General features: G+C 40.6%; 1 protein-coding gene across 1 annotated transcript in view; it reads left to right on the forward strand.

Moving 5' to 3' along the window:
• vta1 (vesicle (multivesicular body) trafficking 1) overlaps positions 1-15,012 on the forward strand; it is a 142,587-nt gene that overhangs the window by 84,189 nt on the left and 43,386 nt on the right. Inside the window, exon 5 of the mRNA XM_080200848.1 lies at positions 13,006-13,120. Within this exon, the coding sequence (XP_080056974.1) occupies positions 13,006-13,120 (115 nt within the window). The remainder of the gene's footprint in view (positions 1-13,005; positions 13,121-15,012) is intronic.

Below are 15,012 nucleotides of genomic sequence, written 5' to 3' on the forward strand. Positions count from 1 at the left end.
AAGCAAGCAAACAAAACATTTGAATGTTTAATGTTATAAGGAGTTAAAATAAATGGTGCAGTGAAATTGATCAGCTGAATGGTTAGGGGTGTTTATGCACTAATACATCTTCATGGGGTGAAGGATGAAGCATTTCATAGGCTTTGTCAGTCACCCATGGACACACATTTAGTTCAGATGTCGTGCTGAGGCATTTCAGAAGAGTCATTATTCCGATGTTGGGACGCTTCAAGTAGGTCTAGTCTATCAAAAAGCTCACTGAAGGAAAATGAGCTGCAAGTGTTATACTGGGTAAGATTTATACTACACTGAACATTTGTGATTTATTTATTTTAACTTGAACTTTTTTTTATATATTGTAGAACCACATTCTGTCAGTGTAATTGGTTTATTGAAAGCCCAGTTAAGTGTCTTTCAACACATTTCACCAAATGAAGAGGTTTCTTTCTTGCCTGTATATAAAAACCGATTATTATTTATGCTTCATTTTCACAAAGGAAAGGCTGAGCCAGATGTGTCGGCTATTAACTAATAAAATAGACAAGCCTTATGATAAAGAAACCCAACTCTTGCATCAGTATGTTCCTGTTATGCTTCTGATCCACATAGCAAGTGCTTGTCAGGAGGAATATCGCGACTGGAGTAATTGCTGCCTGCAAGATGCCATGAGCATCTCTAGCTTTGTGTAATTGTGAGTTTATTAAAGATGTTGATGGATAGATCATGCTGAAAGACAGTTTTTTTATTACACTCAATTAATCCTATTTCTGCCCAGGTTTCTTTGCAGTTTTAAAAAGAAATCTGGAGAGACAGCAGTGCCTTGCCATGTGCCTCAAATATCTCAAAGCTCATCACACAGAATGAATTACATTCATTATAGTCAGTGCCAGCCTTCTGACTTGAAAGGTAATAGTAGATTCACAGAATCCCTACAGTGCACAAGGAGGCCATTCGGTCCATCAAATCTGCGCTGACCCTTTGAAAGAGCATCTTACCCAGATATTTTACCCCACTAATCCCTCTAAGCTACAGTAAAGGGCAATTTAGCATGGCCAGTCCACTTAGCCTGTATATCTTTGGAGTGTGAGAGGAAACCAGAGCACTCGAAGGAAACCCACACAGACACAAGGGGAAGCTGCAAACTCCACACAGTTCCCCCTTGACTCGAATCAAACCCCAGGTCTATGGTGTTGAGGCAGCAACGCTAACCACAATGCTGCTCCACAGAACCAAGATTGGGAACTTTTGCTGGTTTGACAACACCATCAGCATTTTCATAGAAATCATAGAAACCCTACAGTGCAGAAGGAAGCCGTTTGGCCCATCGAATCTGCGCTGGCCACAATCCCACCCAGACCCTATCCCCATATCCCTACATATTTACTGCTAATCCCTCAAACCTATGCATCTCAGGAAACTAAGGGGCAATTTTTAGCATGATCAATCAACCTAACCCGCACATCTTTGGACTGTAGGAGGAAACCGGAGGACCCAGAGGAAACCCACGCAGACACGAGGAGAATGTGCGAACTCCACACAGACAGTGACCCAAGCCAGGAATCAAACCTGGGTCCCTGGAGCTGTGAAGCAGCAGTGCTAACCACTGTGCTACCATGCACACAAACAGATAAGAAGAGGCACAGCATATCAGTTCACCTGGTGTTGGGATCTTTAATGCCTAACTCAGGTCATCAGTGCAAGCGCAGAGAGTTTCCAATTTTTCTCTCATTCAAATGACAGCATTTTTGACAGCGCCATACTTTAACAGGGTCCAGTGGAATTCTGCGCTCCTTGCTGGCTTAAAGCTCAATGTTCACAATCTTTAAACATATCAATAATTGCAGATTATGATTCAATTTTTTGAAAAGGTTTTTGACAATAGCTGCTTTTTTAAAAAAAAGTTTGAAAGTCCATACTTCTTAAATGACTAACAACGATGCTAGAAACAAGACCTCTACACCTTGCAAGTGGTGACATTGGAGACAGAAGAATTAGTGAGGAATAGTGCAACCAGATCAGAAGAATGCTGATGTTCTGGAAACTGGACCAAATGTGGCAAATGCAATTTAGTGTCCAGCATATTCAAGTTTATCCATTCAACCACTTAACAAGGTATTCGGCAGGAATACGTTTACCAAATTCGATTAAGATTTAAGCACCTTTGTATAAATTTAGTGGAAATATGAGACTGTTCTGGGAACTTGGTATTGTATTTGTACTGAAAATGTATCTGACTTGAGGGAATCTAGGATCCCTGATTCATGGCTTGGAGTTTTTCAAGTGAGTATTCTGTTCTGTATTTGTAATCCTAAAATGGATTTCTTTTTATTTAGTTTTGCTTAACACCAAATGTATTGTGATACAATTTTAGAACAAACCAATCTGTTTTGTCTGAAGTGAAAGAGCACTTGTTTTTAAAGTTTATTTCTTAGTGTCACAAATAGGTTTACATTAAGACTGCAAATAAGTTACTGTGAAAATCCCCTAGTCGCCACACTCCAGCACCTGTTCGGGAACACTGATGGAGAATTTAGCATGGCCAATGCATCTAACCAGAAGGTGCAGACTCCGCACAGTGACCCGAGGCCAGAATTGAACCCGGGTCTCTGGTGCTGTGAGGAAGCAGTGATAACCACAGTGCCATGATGTGGATCTTATTTATAAATAGATTAGTAATTAATTAAATGAGGTAGTGACTCACTTGGGTTAATTACCCACATTTCCTTTTGGGGACATATGCTTTAAATAAGTGAGATCCACACGGTGGCATAGTGAGTTAGCACTGCTGCTTCACAGTGCCAGAGACCTGGATTCAACTCCGGCCTCCGGACTCGGGTCACTGTCTGTGCAGAGTCTACACATTCTCCCATGTCTATGTGATTTCTCAGGATGCTCCAGTTCCTCCCACACTCCAAAGATGTGTAAATCAGGTTGATTGGTCATACTAAATTGACCCTGTTATCAGGGGGCTTAGCAGGGTAAAGTGGGACTATGAGAATAGGATCTGGATGAGATTGTGATCGGTGCAGACTTGATGAGCTGAATAGTCTCCTTGTGCACTGTCGGGCTTCTTATGATTCTACTTGCAACTGAGGATTTCCCATATGATTCATTTTAACCTGCAAATACTATTTCACTTGATCAACTCTGAACTTGGTGTATTCGCAGCACTGTGACCACGTGAAATTTCATTCTGTTTTTATCCCTTCGTTCAAAAGCAACCAGTCGGATGGGCTGAAACCCTCCTCTGTCTGCTGGTTGTAAAGGCCCAGTGTGAAATTAATTGAGCAGTCTGTCAGTTTCTGGTAGCCACATGCCTCCAGCACAAAACTGTTCTGGCAGCTTAAACTCAGTGCGGGGAAACTATGGGGGCTATCATTCAAGGCAGACTGACTGAGCATTTAGGCACTATTGATTGATCAAAGAGAGTCTACGTGGATTTGTGATGTCGTGTCTGACTAATCTGGTTGAATTTCATGAGACAATCACTGACATGGTGAATATGGCAGTTTCTGCGGATGTTGTCTCTCAGAACCTCCAGAAATATTTGTTAAGTTTCCAGATAAGAGATTATTCTCAAAAAAAAAAGAAACCACACAGTGAATTGGAGCTAACTTTGTCGGAAAGCAGAAGATAAAGAGTAGGAATAAAGCATTCATACACTGATGAATGGGGGATGTGAAACGTTGATATTGCCTAGCGATCTGTACTGGGTATCAGCTCTCCGCCATAAATGTTTGTGACTCGGATGAAAGATAGTGAGCTATATGTCCACTAAAGCACAGCAAGTTTTGTGAGTGGGCAGAGAGAGTTACAAAGGGATACAGATAGATTAAGTGAATGGGTAAAACTGTAACAAATGGAAATTCAAGATAGGAAAGTGTGATGTCATCCACTTTGAATCTGAGAGTCAGATTGGAATATTTTCTTAATGATAAAGGCCTCAGCTATAGAGGAAAGAGATTTGGCTGATCGTGTGCGCAAGTCACAAAACTGGCACAAAAAGTAATCAGGAACGGCCAATGAATGTAATAAAGGGATTAAAGTTCAAAAATGAGGAAGTGATATTTCACTTGTACTGCCTTGGCCACATCCTGTCTGTGATACTGCATTCAGCTCAGGGAGTCTAACCTCAGGAAATATATATGCTGGCCTTGGGAGGGAAGACTGCAGTTTCATAAGAATTATATCAGTGTTTCAGAGAGTTAAATTGTGAAAAAGAGTTACATAAACTTGCCTACTGAGTTTAGAAGATTGAAGGGTGATCGACTCAAGATATTTAAAATAATTAAGGATTTGATAGAGTAAATACAGAAAAACTATTTTACCTGGTGTGGGCATCTAGAATAGAAGGATAATAAAGTTAGAGTTCAGTTATTACAAGTGAAATTGGGAAGCACTTTTTCTCACAGAGCTGGATATTTTTAATGATGTTGGCTGAGGGATAATTAGTGAGCAGGACATTGGGGGATTTCTCCTGCTCTCTATTGTCTAGTGTTATGGCATCTTTAATTTCCAAATGAATTGCCATTTTGTTTGAAAAGTGGCACTTCCAACTGTTCAGCACACCCCCTATAAAACAGAAATGCAGCAATACCCCATAAAACAGAAATATTAACTCAAATGATATGCTCAAGTCTGTGAAGAGGGGCTTCAACGCTCAGTCGGCTTATTTGGTAACAGAGTGCCATGAACCTTATAAAGCATGTTGACCTTGCGTCTTTTAAATGAAACATTAAACTGAGATTCTGTCTGCACTTTTGGTTGAATGTAAAAGATCCCATGGTAGTATTTTGAACAGCAGGAAGATTATACTCAGTGTCCTGGTCAATGTTTATTCATTATGTGGAGATGCTGCCGTTGGACTGGGCTAAACACAGTAAGATGTCTTACAACACCAGGTTAAAGTCCAACAGGTTTATTTGATAGCACAAGCCGCTAGCTTTCAGAACGCTTCTCCTTCATCATATAAATGGTAATCAGGTAATGTTCATTCAGCAGCGTTAACCAGATCATTCCAGTCATTATCACATTGCTGTTAACTGGAGTTTGCTGCATGGAAATTGGCTCCTGCATTTCCTATATTACAACAGTGACTACACTTCAGAAAGTACACCATAGGTTGTAAAACGCTAAGAGACATCCTAAGATCATGAAAGATACTGTATAAACGCAAGTTTTTTTTGTGCTATACTGGATAAATCTGTGAGGTTTTCAGAAAATACCTTCCCCATCCATTTGAATCTACCTGGCCACCCACGAAATACATGAAACAAAAGCAGTATTCAAGAATGCAAGGGTATCAAGCTGAAGTTGTATATTTTGCATGCAACTATTGTGGATAACATTCACCTACTTACTAATGCGGGGAGGGAGATGATGGCCTGGACGTGTTGTCGCCAGACTACTAATTTAAAATCTCAGCTAGTGTTCTGGGGGCCTGGGTTCAAATCCCACCATGACGGATGGTGGAATTTGAATTCAATAAAAAATGTCTGGAATTAAGAATCTACTGATGACCATGAAACCATTGTTTATTGTCAGAAAAACCCATCTGATTCACTAATGTCCTTCAGGGAAGGAAATCTAACATCCTCCCTGGGCTGGCCTACATTGTGACTCCAGAGCCAAAGCAATGTTAACTGAAATGGCCTAGCAAGCCACTCAGTGCAAGGGCTGCTAGGGATGGACAATAAATGCTGGCCAGCCAGTAAAGCCACATCCCATGAATGAATAAAAAAAAAACTTGGAAAATCAGTAGATCATGATACTTGCAAATTATGAGACTTTGAACAGCCAATTTTTTCAGATGAATTTTTTTTCATTCTAGCAATTGTATGTGGTAAATTGGATAATGGAGGTAGGTGTCCCTACTTCAATTGCCTTATTTAGATATTTTTAGAAAGGCCCTATTGGCAAACAGTTTGGATGCAGTTTGTTTCTTGGGTTTTTTCCCAAGCAAATTTCCCCCTGCACTAAAACCTCCTACACAACTGATGAAAGCATGAATTATTTTACTTTGTTAAATAGAAACAAAACATTTACATCATACTTTATCTCAGACTCAGATCCTTTCATCGTAACATTTTCCAGTTGCATAGCTCAAAGCAGTTAATATCAATTCCATTTAAGGCCTTCACTACTGGAGGAAGTGCGAAAAGGATCAAGTAATGACTGGTAGGCACGGATGAATGAGTGATTTCTGTGACAACATGGGTGAGGCATCAAAAGAATAGTAGATGTGGTTTGCTGGATTTAGACAGAGGCATTTGTATAGATCAGTGGTCAAATTTGGCTCATTTGGGTTCTGAGTGCGGGCCACTGGACATTTTGTTGACTGTTGCCCATGCACAGAATTACCACAGTCTACTCAAGACTGCAGGAAACTACAAAAGGTCATAAATGTAGCCCAATCCATCACGCAAACCAGCCCATTGACTCTGTTGACATTTCCTGCTGCCTCGGAAGTGCGGCCAGCATAATTAAGGACCCCACGCACCACGGATGTACTCTCTCCTACCTTCTTCCGTTGAGAAAAACATAAGAAAGTCTGAAGTCACGTACTAACTGACTCGAGAAGAGCTTCTTCCCTGCTGCCGTGGACCTGCCGTGCACTAAGTTGATCTTTCTTTACACCCTAGGTATGACATTACATTTGCACTCCTTTTCTTCTCTATGAATAATAGCACGCACGTGACATTTTTTATTTGAATTCAAATTCCACCATCTACCATGATGGGATTCAAACCCAGGCCACCAGAACATTAGCTGAGATTTTGAATTAGTAGTCTGGTGACAACACCACCAGGCCATCATCTCCCTCCCTGCATTAGTAAATAGGTGAATGTTACCCACAGTAGTTGCATGCAAAATATACAACTTCAGCTTGGTACCCTTGCATACTTGAATAGTGCTTTTGTTTCGTGTATTTCATGCTGTATATTAATATGTGACAATAATAAATCAAATCAAAATCAAAGTCTGTTGATTTTGTCCATGTTTTTTCTACTACTGTGATACACACATGATGCAAGGACAAGTGATTGCTCAAAGCATTGACTATGAGAACTATGCACTCCTGCTTCCAAAGCATAAATATTTATTTTGTTTTAACCATTTGAAATTGATAGTTATACTAATGTATAAATGATTAAGCATCTTCTATAACTCATTATGAAATATTCAGTGTCTATCAAATGTATTTAATTTTATTCATGGAGTAAACAAGCCCGATTTCAATCTTGCGGCCCACTCAGTAGCGGGGTTGCCTGACACTAGAACAGATTTTTCTGTTTTAGCTTGTTAAAGCCCATGTGAAAGAAATGTCTTTGTAATTACTAATGCAAGGGATTTGTGTGCTTGAGAAAAGTATTAAGATTTTGCATCGAAGACTGTTAGTTGGTTCTGCATCTAAGTTAATTTTGCATTGGCTTAGCTCATTTACAAATATTCCGGCCACTGAGTCAGAAGGTTATGGGTACAAACTCCACTCTCGGAATTGAGCGCACAGTGATTGGCGTAACCTTTAGTGAAGACGTTCTGTCTTGTCAGAGGTGCTGTGCTGAATTGATGCTCATCCACTACTTTCAGTTGTTAAGATTGATGTTAACAATCCCAAGAAGTTATTGAAAGAACACCATCGAGAGGATTAAAAATCTTCCACTGCAGTACTCCAGAGGGGAAAAGGCACAGTGACTCACAACCCTCATGTCTCTGCATAGACTATACACAATCTGCAGATATCTAAATGTGCTTCCTGCCCTGATTCAGGAGATTAACTGGAAAGTCACCACTATGGACTTTCCATAGTGGAAAGTCCACTTTGGAAGTGGACTTATTTCTGTTTATTTCTGAGGGGGATCTAACATTGTGTTTTAGCAGGTATTTGAGTTGAATTTAAAGGATACTATGCTCAGGAAAACATGTTGAACAGTCTGTGTCGGCATTCATGATAACATTATGTACTTTTGGCTTCACTGTACAAAATGTGGCGATTTCTCCACTCTGTGTGGGTGCCAATGTCAAGGCTGCCTTTTATTGTCCATTTCTTGTTTCCAGTGAGAAGTTGGTTGAGTTGCTGCAATCTGTGTAGTAGAGGTATTCGCAGCATGCAGTTCGGTAGAAAGTTCCAGGACTTTCACCCAGTGCTAGTGAAGGAACAGTGACATAGGCCCAAGTCAAGACAATGTGTGACTTGGCGGTGTTGCTGTTCCCATGCCCCCATCCTTGTAGGTGGCAGAGTGTATGGGTGTGAGAGATGCTGCCGAAGAAGCCTCTGTCAATCATTGGTCAAATTCTAGATGCATGCATCAGAGAAGGAGGCTATTCAAGCCACTGTGCAGGTTGATGGGTTCTTGATAAGAGAGGGGATTAAGGGTTATGGGGAGAGGGCGGGAAAGTGGAACTGAGCCACGACAGATCAGCCATGATCTTATTGAATGGCGGGGCAGGCTCGAAGGGCTAGATGGCCTACTCCTGCTCCTATTTCTTATGTTCTTATGTTCTTATGTCATGCCTGTTCTGGCCATTATCTCCAGGCATATGATTTATTAAATTTATTGATATTGCCTATTTAGCATTCTGTAGCTCAGACTATAGACTTACACTTGAAAGTAACGTCATTTTTTTTCGGATAAGCACAGTTTTAACATGTGATTGGTTATTTTGACAGTCAAGACAGAAATCAGCATATGTAGATAGCAAGTACTTTGGATTTAAAGAACTGAAAATTTGATCACATTTTGAGATAATCTTGTGATCTGCAACTACTAGAGTGCAAATGTTGGCCAACAAGGTCAGCATAAAAAGTGCTGACTAGGAAGATGCAATTCCACTGCCACAATGACTCTCTTTCAATAGCATGGCTAACACAATACAAACTTAAGTGCATAGCTGCAAAAATATGGATAAACACGAGCAAGAGCTGCATTCTTCAAGCAACTTTTTTCATCCATTTTTGTCAATTTAAAGATGCATGCAATGAGATGGAACAGGAAGTGTGAAGCAGCACTGTGCTTGTAGCTGAATTTAAGAAACTATACACCTCTTTGGAACCTTCTAAGCTAACATTTGAAGTACTTGAACTGTACACAGTGAAACACATTTAGTCTCCCTAGGTGACAGCTCAGATGTTGAAATCTGTGCCATCATTGTATCACCCCAGAGATTTCTTTAAGTAGGAACATAAAGTTCAGGGCAAGAAATTGGCATTCTGCCATCAAACATCCTTTATCAGGCATCAATGCATGATTAGTCTACTCCAGATTCTCACTTAGTGCTGCCACGGATCCCCTACTCGAATCAAGCAAAGTTCATTCTCCTTCTGAAAAAGTTGCAAGTTATTGATATATCTGTAATTCTCATTTGGAAGGGTGAAGCTTGTATCGCTTCCCAAGGGTGAAACTGTAGAGTAGGCAGATATTTGTTCTCATTCTGATTTCCTTCCGATGTGCCCTACTCAGCAAAGTTTTTATTGATTTAACATTTTTGATAAGGTTACTCGCAGTGAGATACAGTTGACATCAGTGTAAGACAGTGTTGTGAGCTGCACTGCATCCAAGTGAACAAAGCCCCTTCAGTGAAGTTAAGCAAAGGAGAATGAAAGCTGTGTCATAGCAGTAACAATTTCCGAATTTTCGTCTTAGCTACCCCCGAATGAGTAGCTTGTTCAAAGGGTTGACATCATTTGAGTAGTTCATTGTCAAAGTTAAACATAGCAAAGCACGAATGAAGTTAAATATATGGCTCTTAGAAGATAGAAAATCTTAAAACTATTTTTACCCTTCAAATAAAGCTGGGGATATACTTTACATTGAAAGTAATTTACTATCATAATTTAAACAGTTGGCCCAGATTACCTATTAAAAATAATGCTGAGGCTATTAGCTGTCAAGTAAATTGGACAGCAGGAGCACAGTTAAACATGGATATAAGGAAATGACTGTCCAGTGTGCCCTCCCTCTCCAGTCACAGAAATATTCGAATGATGTCACACTTAATGAATTTCAAATTACAGCAAATTCCAGTATAAAGGCTCACACAGTCCTAAGGCAGGTGAAAGTGTAATGAATGCCTCCCCAGCACTATTTGCCAGAATTCAAGCCAGTTATGCATTCTGAAAGCAGAACCAAAAAAATGGGAAAGAAATACAGGCTGTTGCTTGCATGTGCATTTCTTGAAAAAATGTTGAAACTTAATGATTTACATTATTTGATTCCCTGACTAGGTGGATAATCTGTTCTATGTATCAATAAGAGATGCAATCTGTTTTATTAACATGGTTTCCTATGCTGCAATTGTCTGGTTGAGTTCCTGATATTGACTGACCTAATCTGATTCTTTGTGATGCAAAGCAGCTTTTATGTTTGGTTTCCATTGGCGTTCTTAAATTTGCCTCTTTTCATCCCAAAGCTACATACTCTTCCCACTCCTTCCATCCCTCCCCTGGTTGCCATTTTAGGTTGAGTCAAACTGTTTGCAGTCTTGATGTTTTATCGGATGTCAAGTTAAGCTTCTGACCTCATCTTCAACATAAAGACTTCTTGCTTTTGCTACCATAACTTCACCTATCTCTGCGCATGCTTGGTCCAATCTTCTGCTGGATGGCAACACCCCCCCCCCCCCCCCCCCCCCCCCCGGCAATGTCACTGTCATTGCCAGAGTTAACTACTCCAACATCAGCGGATGCTGAATAAACCCAGTAGACCTAACAATGTCTACTCCCCAAGGAGGGAAAATAGAGTTAATATTTTGAGTCCATTTGACTCTTCATCAGAACCAAAGAGAGGGAGAATGTGTTTCATATTAAACTGTAGTTGGGAGAGATTGCAACAAGATGTAGCAAGCTTAAGAACAAAAGAAAGATGGTCTGGGGAGGGAGGGAAGCAGGTTTGCATTGAGAAAATAATGTGTTGCTTATTTAACTATTCAAATGCTCTCCTCATTGGCCAGCAATCCATTCATATATTTCAGTTAATTGAAACTCAATTGTCGCTGCTATAATTCAGGTCAGAAACTCCAAAGTGTTTATGAAGCCCACCTGGATCATAAGTTTTGCACTTTGAATTTAGCTAGGGTAAGCATGATATGTTTCACTTCAGGTATGATTCCAGTGACTCACTAGGGAACTTTCTTCAAACAAAGTTTGTTTACGAATAAAGTTGACACGTACAGAAAGAAAATCAGCAATAACATATCAATTATATGTTAAAACAAAATGACCACAAAAATGTATAACCCTTTAACAAATATATCTAAAATGTTTCAATCAAACAAAGCTTCTCATAAATTTAAAAAAAACCCTTTCCTCACGTTTAACACAGCAAAGACAAATGCTCACATGTTACTGGAACTGAGTCCTTTGGTTGGAGAATTGAAAATCCTGACCTCTCAGCCTTGTAACTGCTAGCAGCCCTCTGGACGCACCCAGAACCGTTTGAAGTTAGAACACTTTCCCAAAACACCAGAGGGAACCTCTGGCCGAGCCACCAACAGGAGATGTTCTGCTCCAGGAAGGCAAGAAGCCCTGCTTTCAGCGAAGCAGCAGAATTTTCAAATCCAGGGAGAGAGAGAAATATTTCTTTTCATCTTGATGTCTCTTCTAAGACTAACACTACTGCCAGCCTCAACAGAAAATGGAACCTTAAATTCATTGTGGAGAAACAAAACTTTCCAAAGTACATGACCAGCCACCAGTCTTTCTCCTAACAATGCAGAGTCACAAAATAAAGTTTATTTATTAGTCACAAGAAAAGCTTGTATTTAACATTGCAATGAAGTTACTGTGAAATTTCCCTAGTCACCACATTCCAGCGCCTGTTCGGGTCAATGCACTTAACCAGCATGTCTTTCAGACTGTGGGAGGAAACTGGAGCACCTGGACAAAACCCACGCAGACGTGGGGAGCATGTGCAAACTCCACACACATAGTGACCCAAGCCTGGAATTGAATTGGATCCCTGGCGCTGTGAGGCAGCAGTGCTAACCACTGTGCTGCCCAGATCCCAGAATAAAAAATAAACAACCCCCATTTAAGTAGCAATAAAAGAACTTCTAACGGCAACTCGGCAGCAATGAGAGCTGCAGAGAACATAATTTTTTTTTAATCTCTTACAGGTACACCAACGTCACACTTATCTGCACCAGACTCTGCTCACCAGTCACCCAAGTGATGCCAGTTTATGTGCTCATGGCGTATGTCAGTTATTCAGAATAATTGACATTGATGAAACAATCAGTTGTTTTTTCTAATTTAGAAAGAGTTTTGGTTTCATCTCGTGCAAAGCGTCAGACATAGCAGCACTTTGCACTATGGCAACATCAGCTGAGTCTGAACGATTGCTGGATGCAATGGTCAGAACAAACTATTGGTGTTTCCTATCATAACATTAATTCAGTCCCATTAACTAATTTAAATGTCAAATTTTGTTTGCCAATCCAGTAAATGGGTGTCTTATTCAGTTAAAGGCGATATGTAAATGCAAGTTATCTCCAGACAGTTGCATTCTTCTTTTTTTCCTGCATGAATCCCATGTTGGAGTTTCTCAAACTGGCCATGCAGATCTTATTACCCAGTGTTACCATTTAAAATAATCATTTGCAGGTGGATTTGTTGTGAGTGCAGTCCTTTTTATAATGCCTATTATTGTTCATTTTGGTCTGATGGAGTGGCAAGTAGATCATAAAGTGTCTCGCCCATTAAGTAATCGCCTACGGCAGAGTTAATCCCGGCATGTTAATATATGAGTAATAATACCATGTCACGGTTTGTTTCTAACAGTTGCATATATTCAGCCTAAAGATTTTACAAAAATAACTGGTGGTCATAGAGGTCACTTTCACAGTTGTGCGAGCCACGTAGGTCTGCACCTTCAGGAGGTAGCTGTTAGTAACGAGTACTGATAGTGTTCTTTCAGTGGCTGATTTTAATTTAAATATCCATTAAGTTTTTCCTAGTAACTTTACAATGTGGGTGATTTTTATTATTGTCTTTCTCTCTTACGTTAGAACATTCAACACAGGAAATATGCAAAGTGGAAGGCAGCCTATATCCACAATTGCTTGAAAAATGGTGAAACTCCCCAGTCTGGACCTGTAGGGATGGAAGACAATGAAGTACTTGGTAAGAATTAACTTTTGGTACTTCGGTACAAATGAGGGTTGACAACAGCTCTCCAGAAAATAAGTGTTATTGCTTCCAATGCACCCTTGCAAAAATTGGAATTATCCCTTCAGTTCAAAATGGATTCAAAACAAGAAAAAAGTAAGTTGGGCTGGTGTTGCAGCCTGGCACACACATGCTGGTGCTGAATGTAGTTGTTTAGATTCCAAAAGGCTGTGGGATTGTATCCATTGAGGACTTATTTCTGGGAAGTGACATCTGGTTTGCCCACATGGTAAGCTTCCAAGGTTAAGTGGTGCCTCTGGGGGAAGATGCTGAATAGAAGCAATCGCATTGCCCCACAGCAAGAGATTGAATCTTGCAGTATCACTTTCTGGCCTCCTGTATATCATAGCAGGAGACGTCCTCTTTGCGGCTTCATGCTTAAGAAACCATTGGAAATGGGAAGACAGGAAATAGCTAAATTAGGCAGGGACTGGAAATTAGAACTTAGAACTTTCTCGAGAATTTCCAGCGCTCATTATGTATATGTAGATGGTATGTGGCCTACTGAGATGTTAGCTTTTTTCATTTTGTTTTAAATAAGCAGCATCGTGTCTCTGCAAGAAATTAAACTTGACATTTCCATGTTCAGTCAGAATTGGTGCTGACTTGCGAAATTGCAAGTCAACAATTAACAACTGAAAATTATGAAACAGAAAATTACGGGAAACACTGGTTCAGGCAGCGTCTGTAGAAAAAGAGAAAAAAAATAGAAGTTAATGTCTCAAGTTGACAACCTTTTGGCAATACTGACCCAACGAGCCAGAATGGCCACTCCATGGTATATTGTCTATAGTTCTGCTTACCCTGAGCTTCAATGGTGCTTAATTCATGTATTGCACATCCTGTAAACACATGCATATCCATCCAGTATTCCATGGGTAAACACAGTAAGAAGTCTCGCAACACCAGGTTAAAGTGCAGCAGGTTTGTTTGGTGGCACGAGCTTTCGGAGCACTGCCCCTTCATCGGGTCGGTGGAGAATTGGGTTCACAAACAAGGCATATACAAACAACTTAATTACAAGATAATGGTGGAATGCGAGTCTTAACAGGTAATCAAGTCTTCATAGGCGCAGACAATGCAGCTGGGGAGAGGGTTAAGCACAGGTTAAAGAGGTGTGAATTGCCCCAAGCCAGGACAGTTAATAAGATTTGCAAATCATGGGGATTACAGATAGTGTGACATGAACCCAAGATCCCAGTTGAAGTGGTCCTCGTGTGCGGAATCTTTGCTCAGCGATTCTGCGTTATCGTGTGTTGTGAAGGCCGGCTTAGAGAATGTTTACACGAAGATCAAAGGCTGAATGCCCTTGACTGCTGAGGTGTTCACCGACAGGAAAGGAACACTCGCTAATGTACCATGCCTCAGGACATCCTTTCCTGCAGTGTATCAGGTAGACAACGTTGGCTGAGTCACAAGAGTATGCACTGTGTACCTGGTGGATGGCGTTCTCACGTGAGATGATGGCATCCATGTCGATGATCTGGCACATCTTGCAGAAGTTGCTATGGCAGGGTTGTGTAGTGTTGTGGTCACTGTTCTCCTAAAGGCTGGGTAGTTTGCTGTGAGCAGTGGTCTGATTGAGGTTGGTGGATGTTTGAAGACAAGTTGTGGGGATGGTCTTTTTTGGCGAGATGATCGTCTTCATTAAGGATGTGTTGAAGGCTCCAAAGATGATGTTGCAGCTTCTCCACTCCGGGAAAGTACTGGACAACAAAGGTTACTCTGTCCGTTGTGTCCCGTGTTTGTCTCCTGAAGAAGTCAGTGCGGTTTTTCACTGCGATGTTTTGGAACTGATGATCGATGAGTCAAGTGCCATATCCTGTTCTTATGAGGGCGTCTGTAGG

Source organism: Carcharhinus amblyrhynchos, chromosome 12, assembly GCF_965287045.1.
Source record: "Carcharhinus amblyrhynchos chromosome 12, sCarAmb.v2.hapA, whole genome shotgun sequence".
Taxonomy (NCBI): domain Eukaryota; kingdom Metazoa; phylum Chordata; class Chondrichthyes; order Carcharhiniformes; family Carcharhinidae; genus Carcharhinus; species Carcharhinus amblyrhynchos.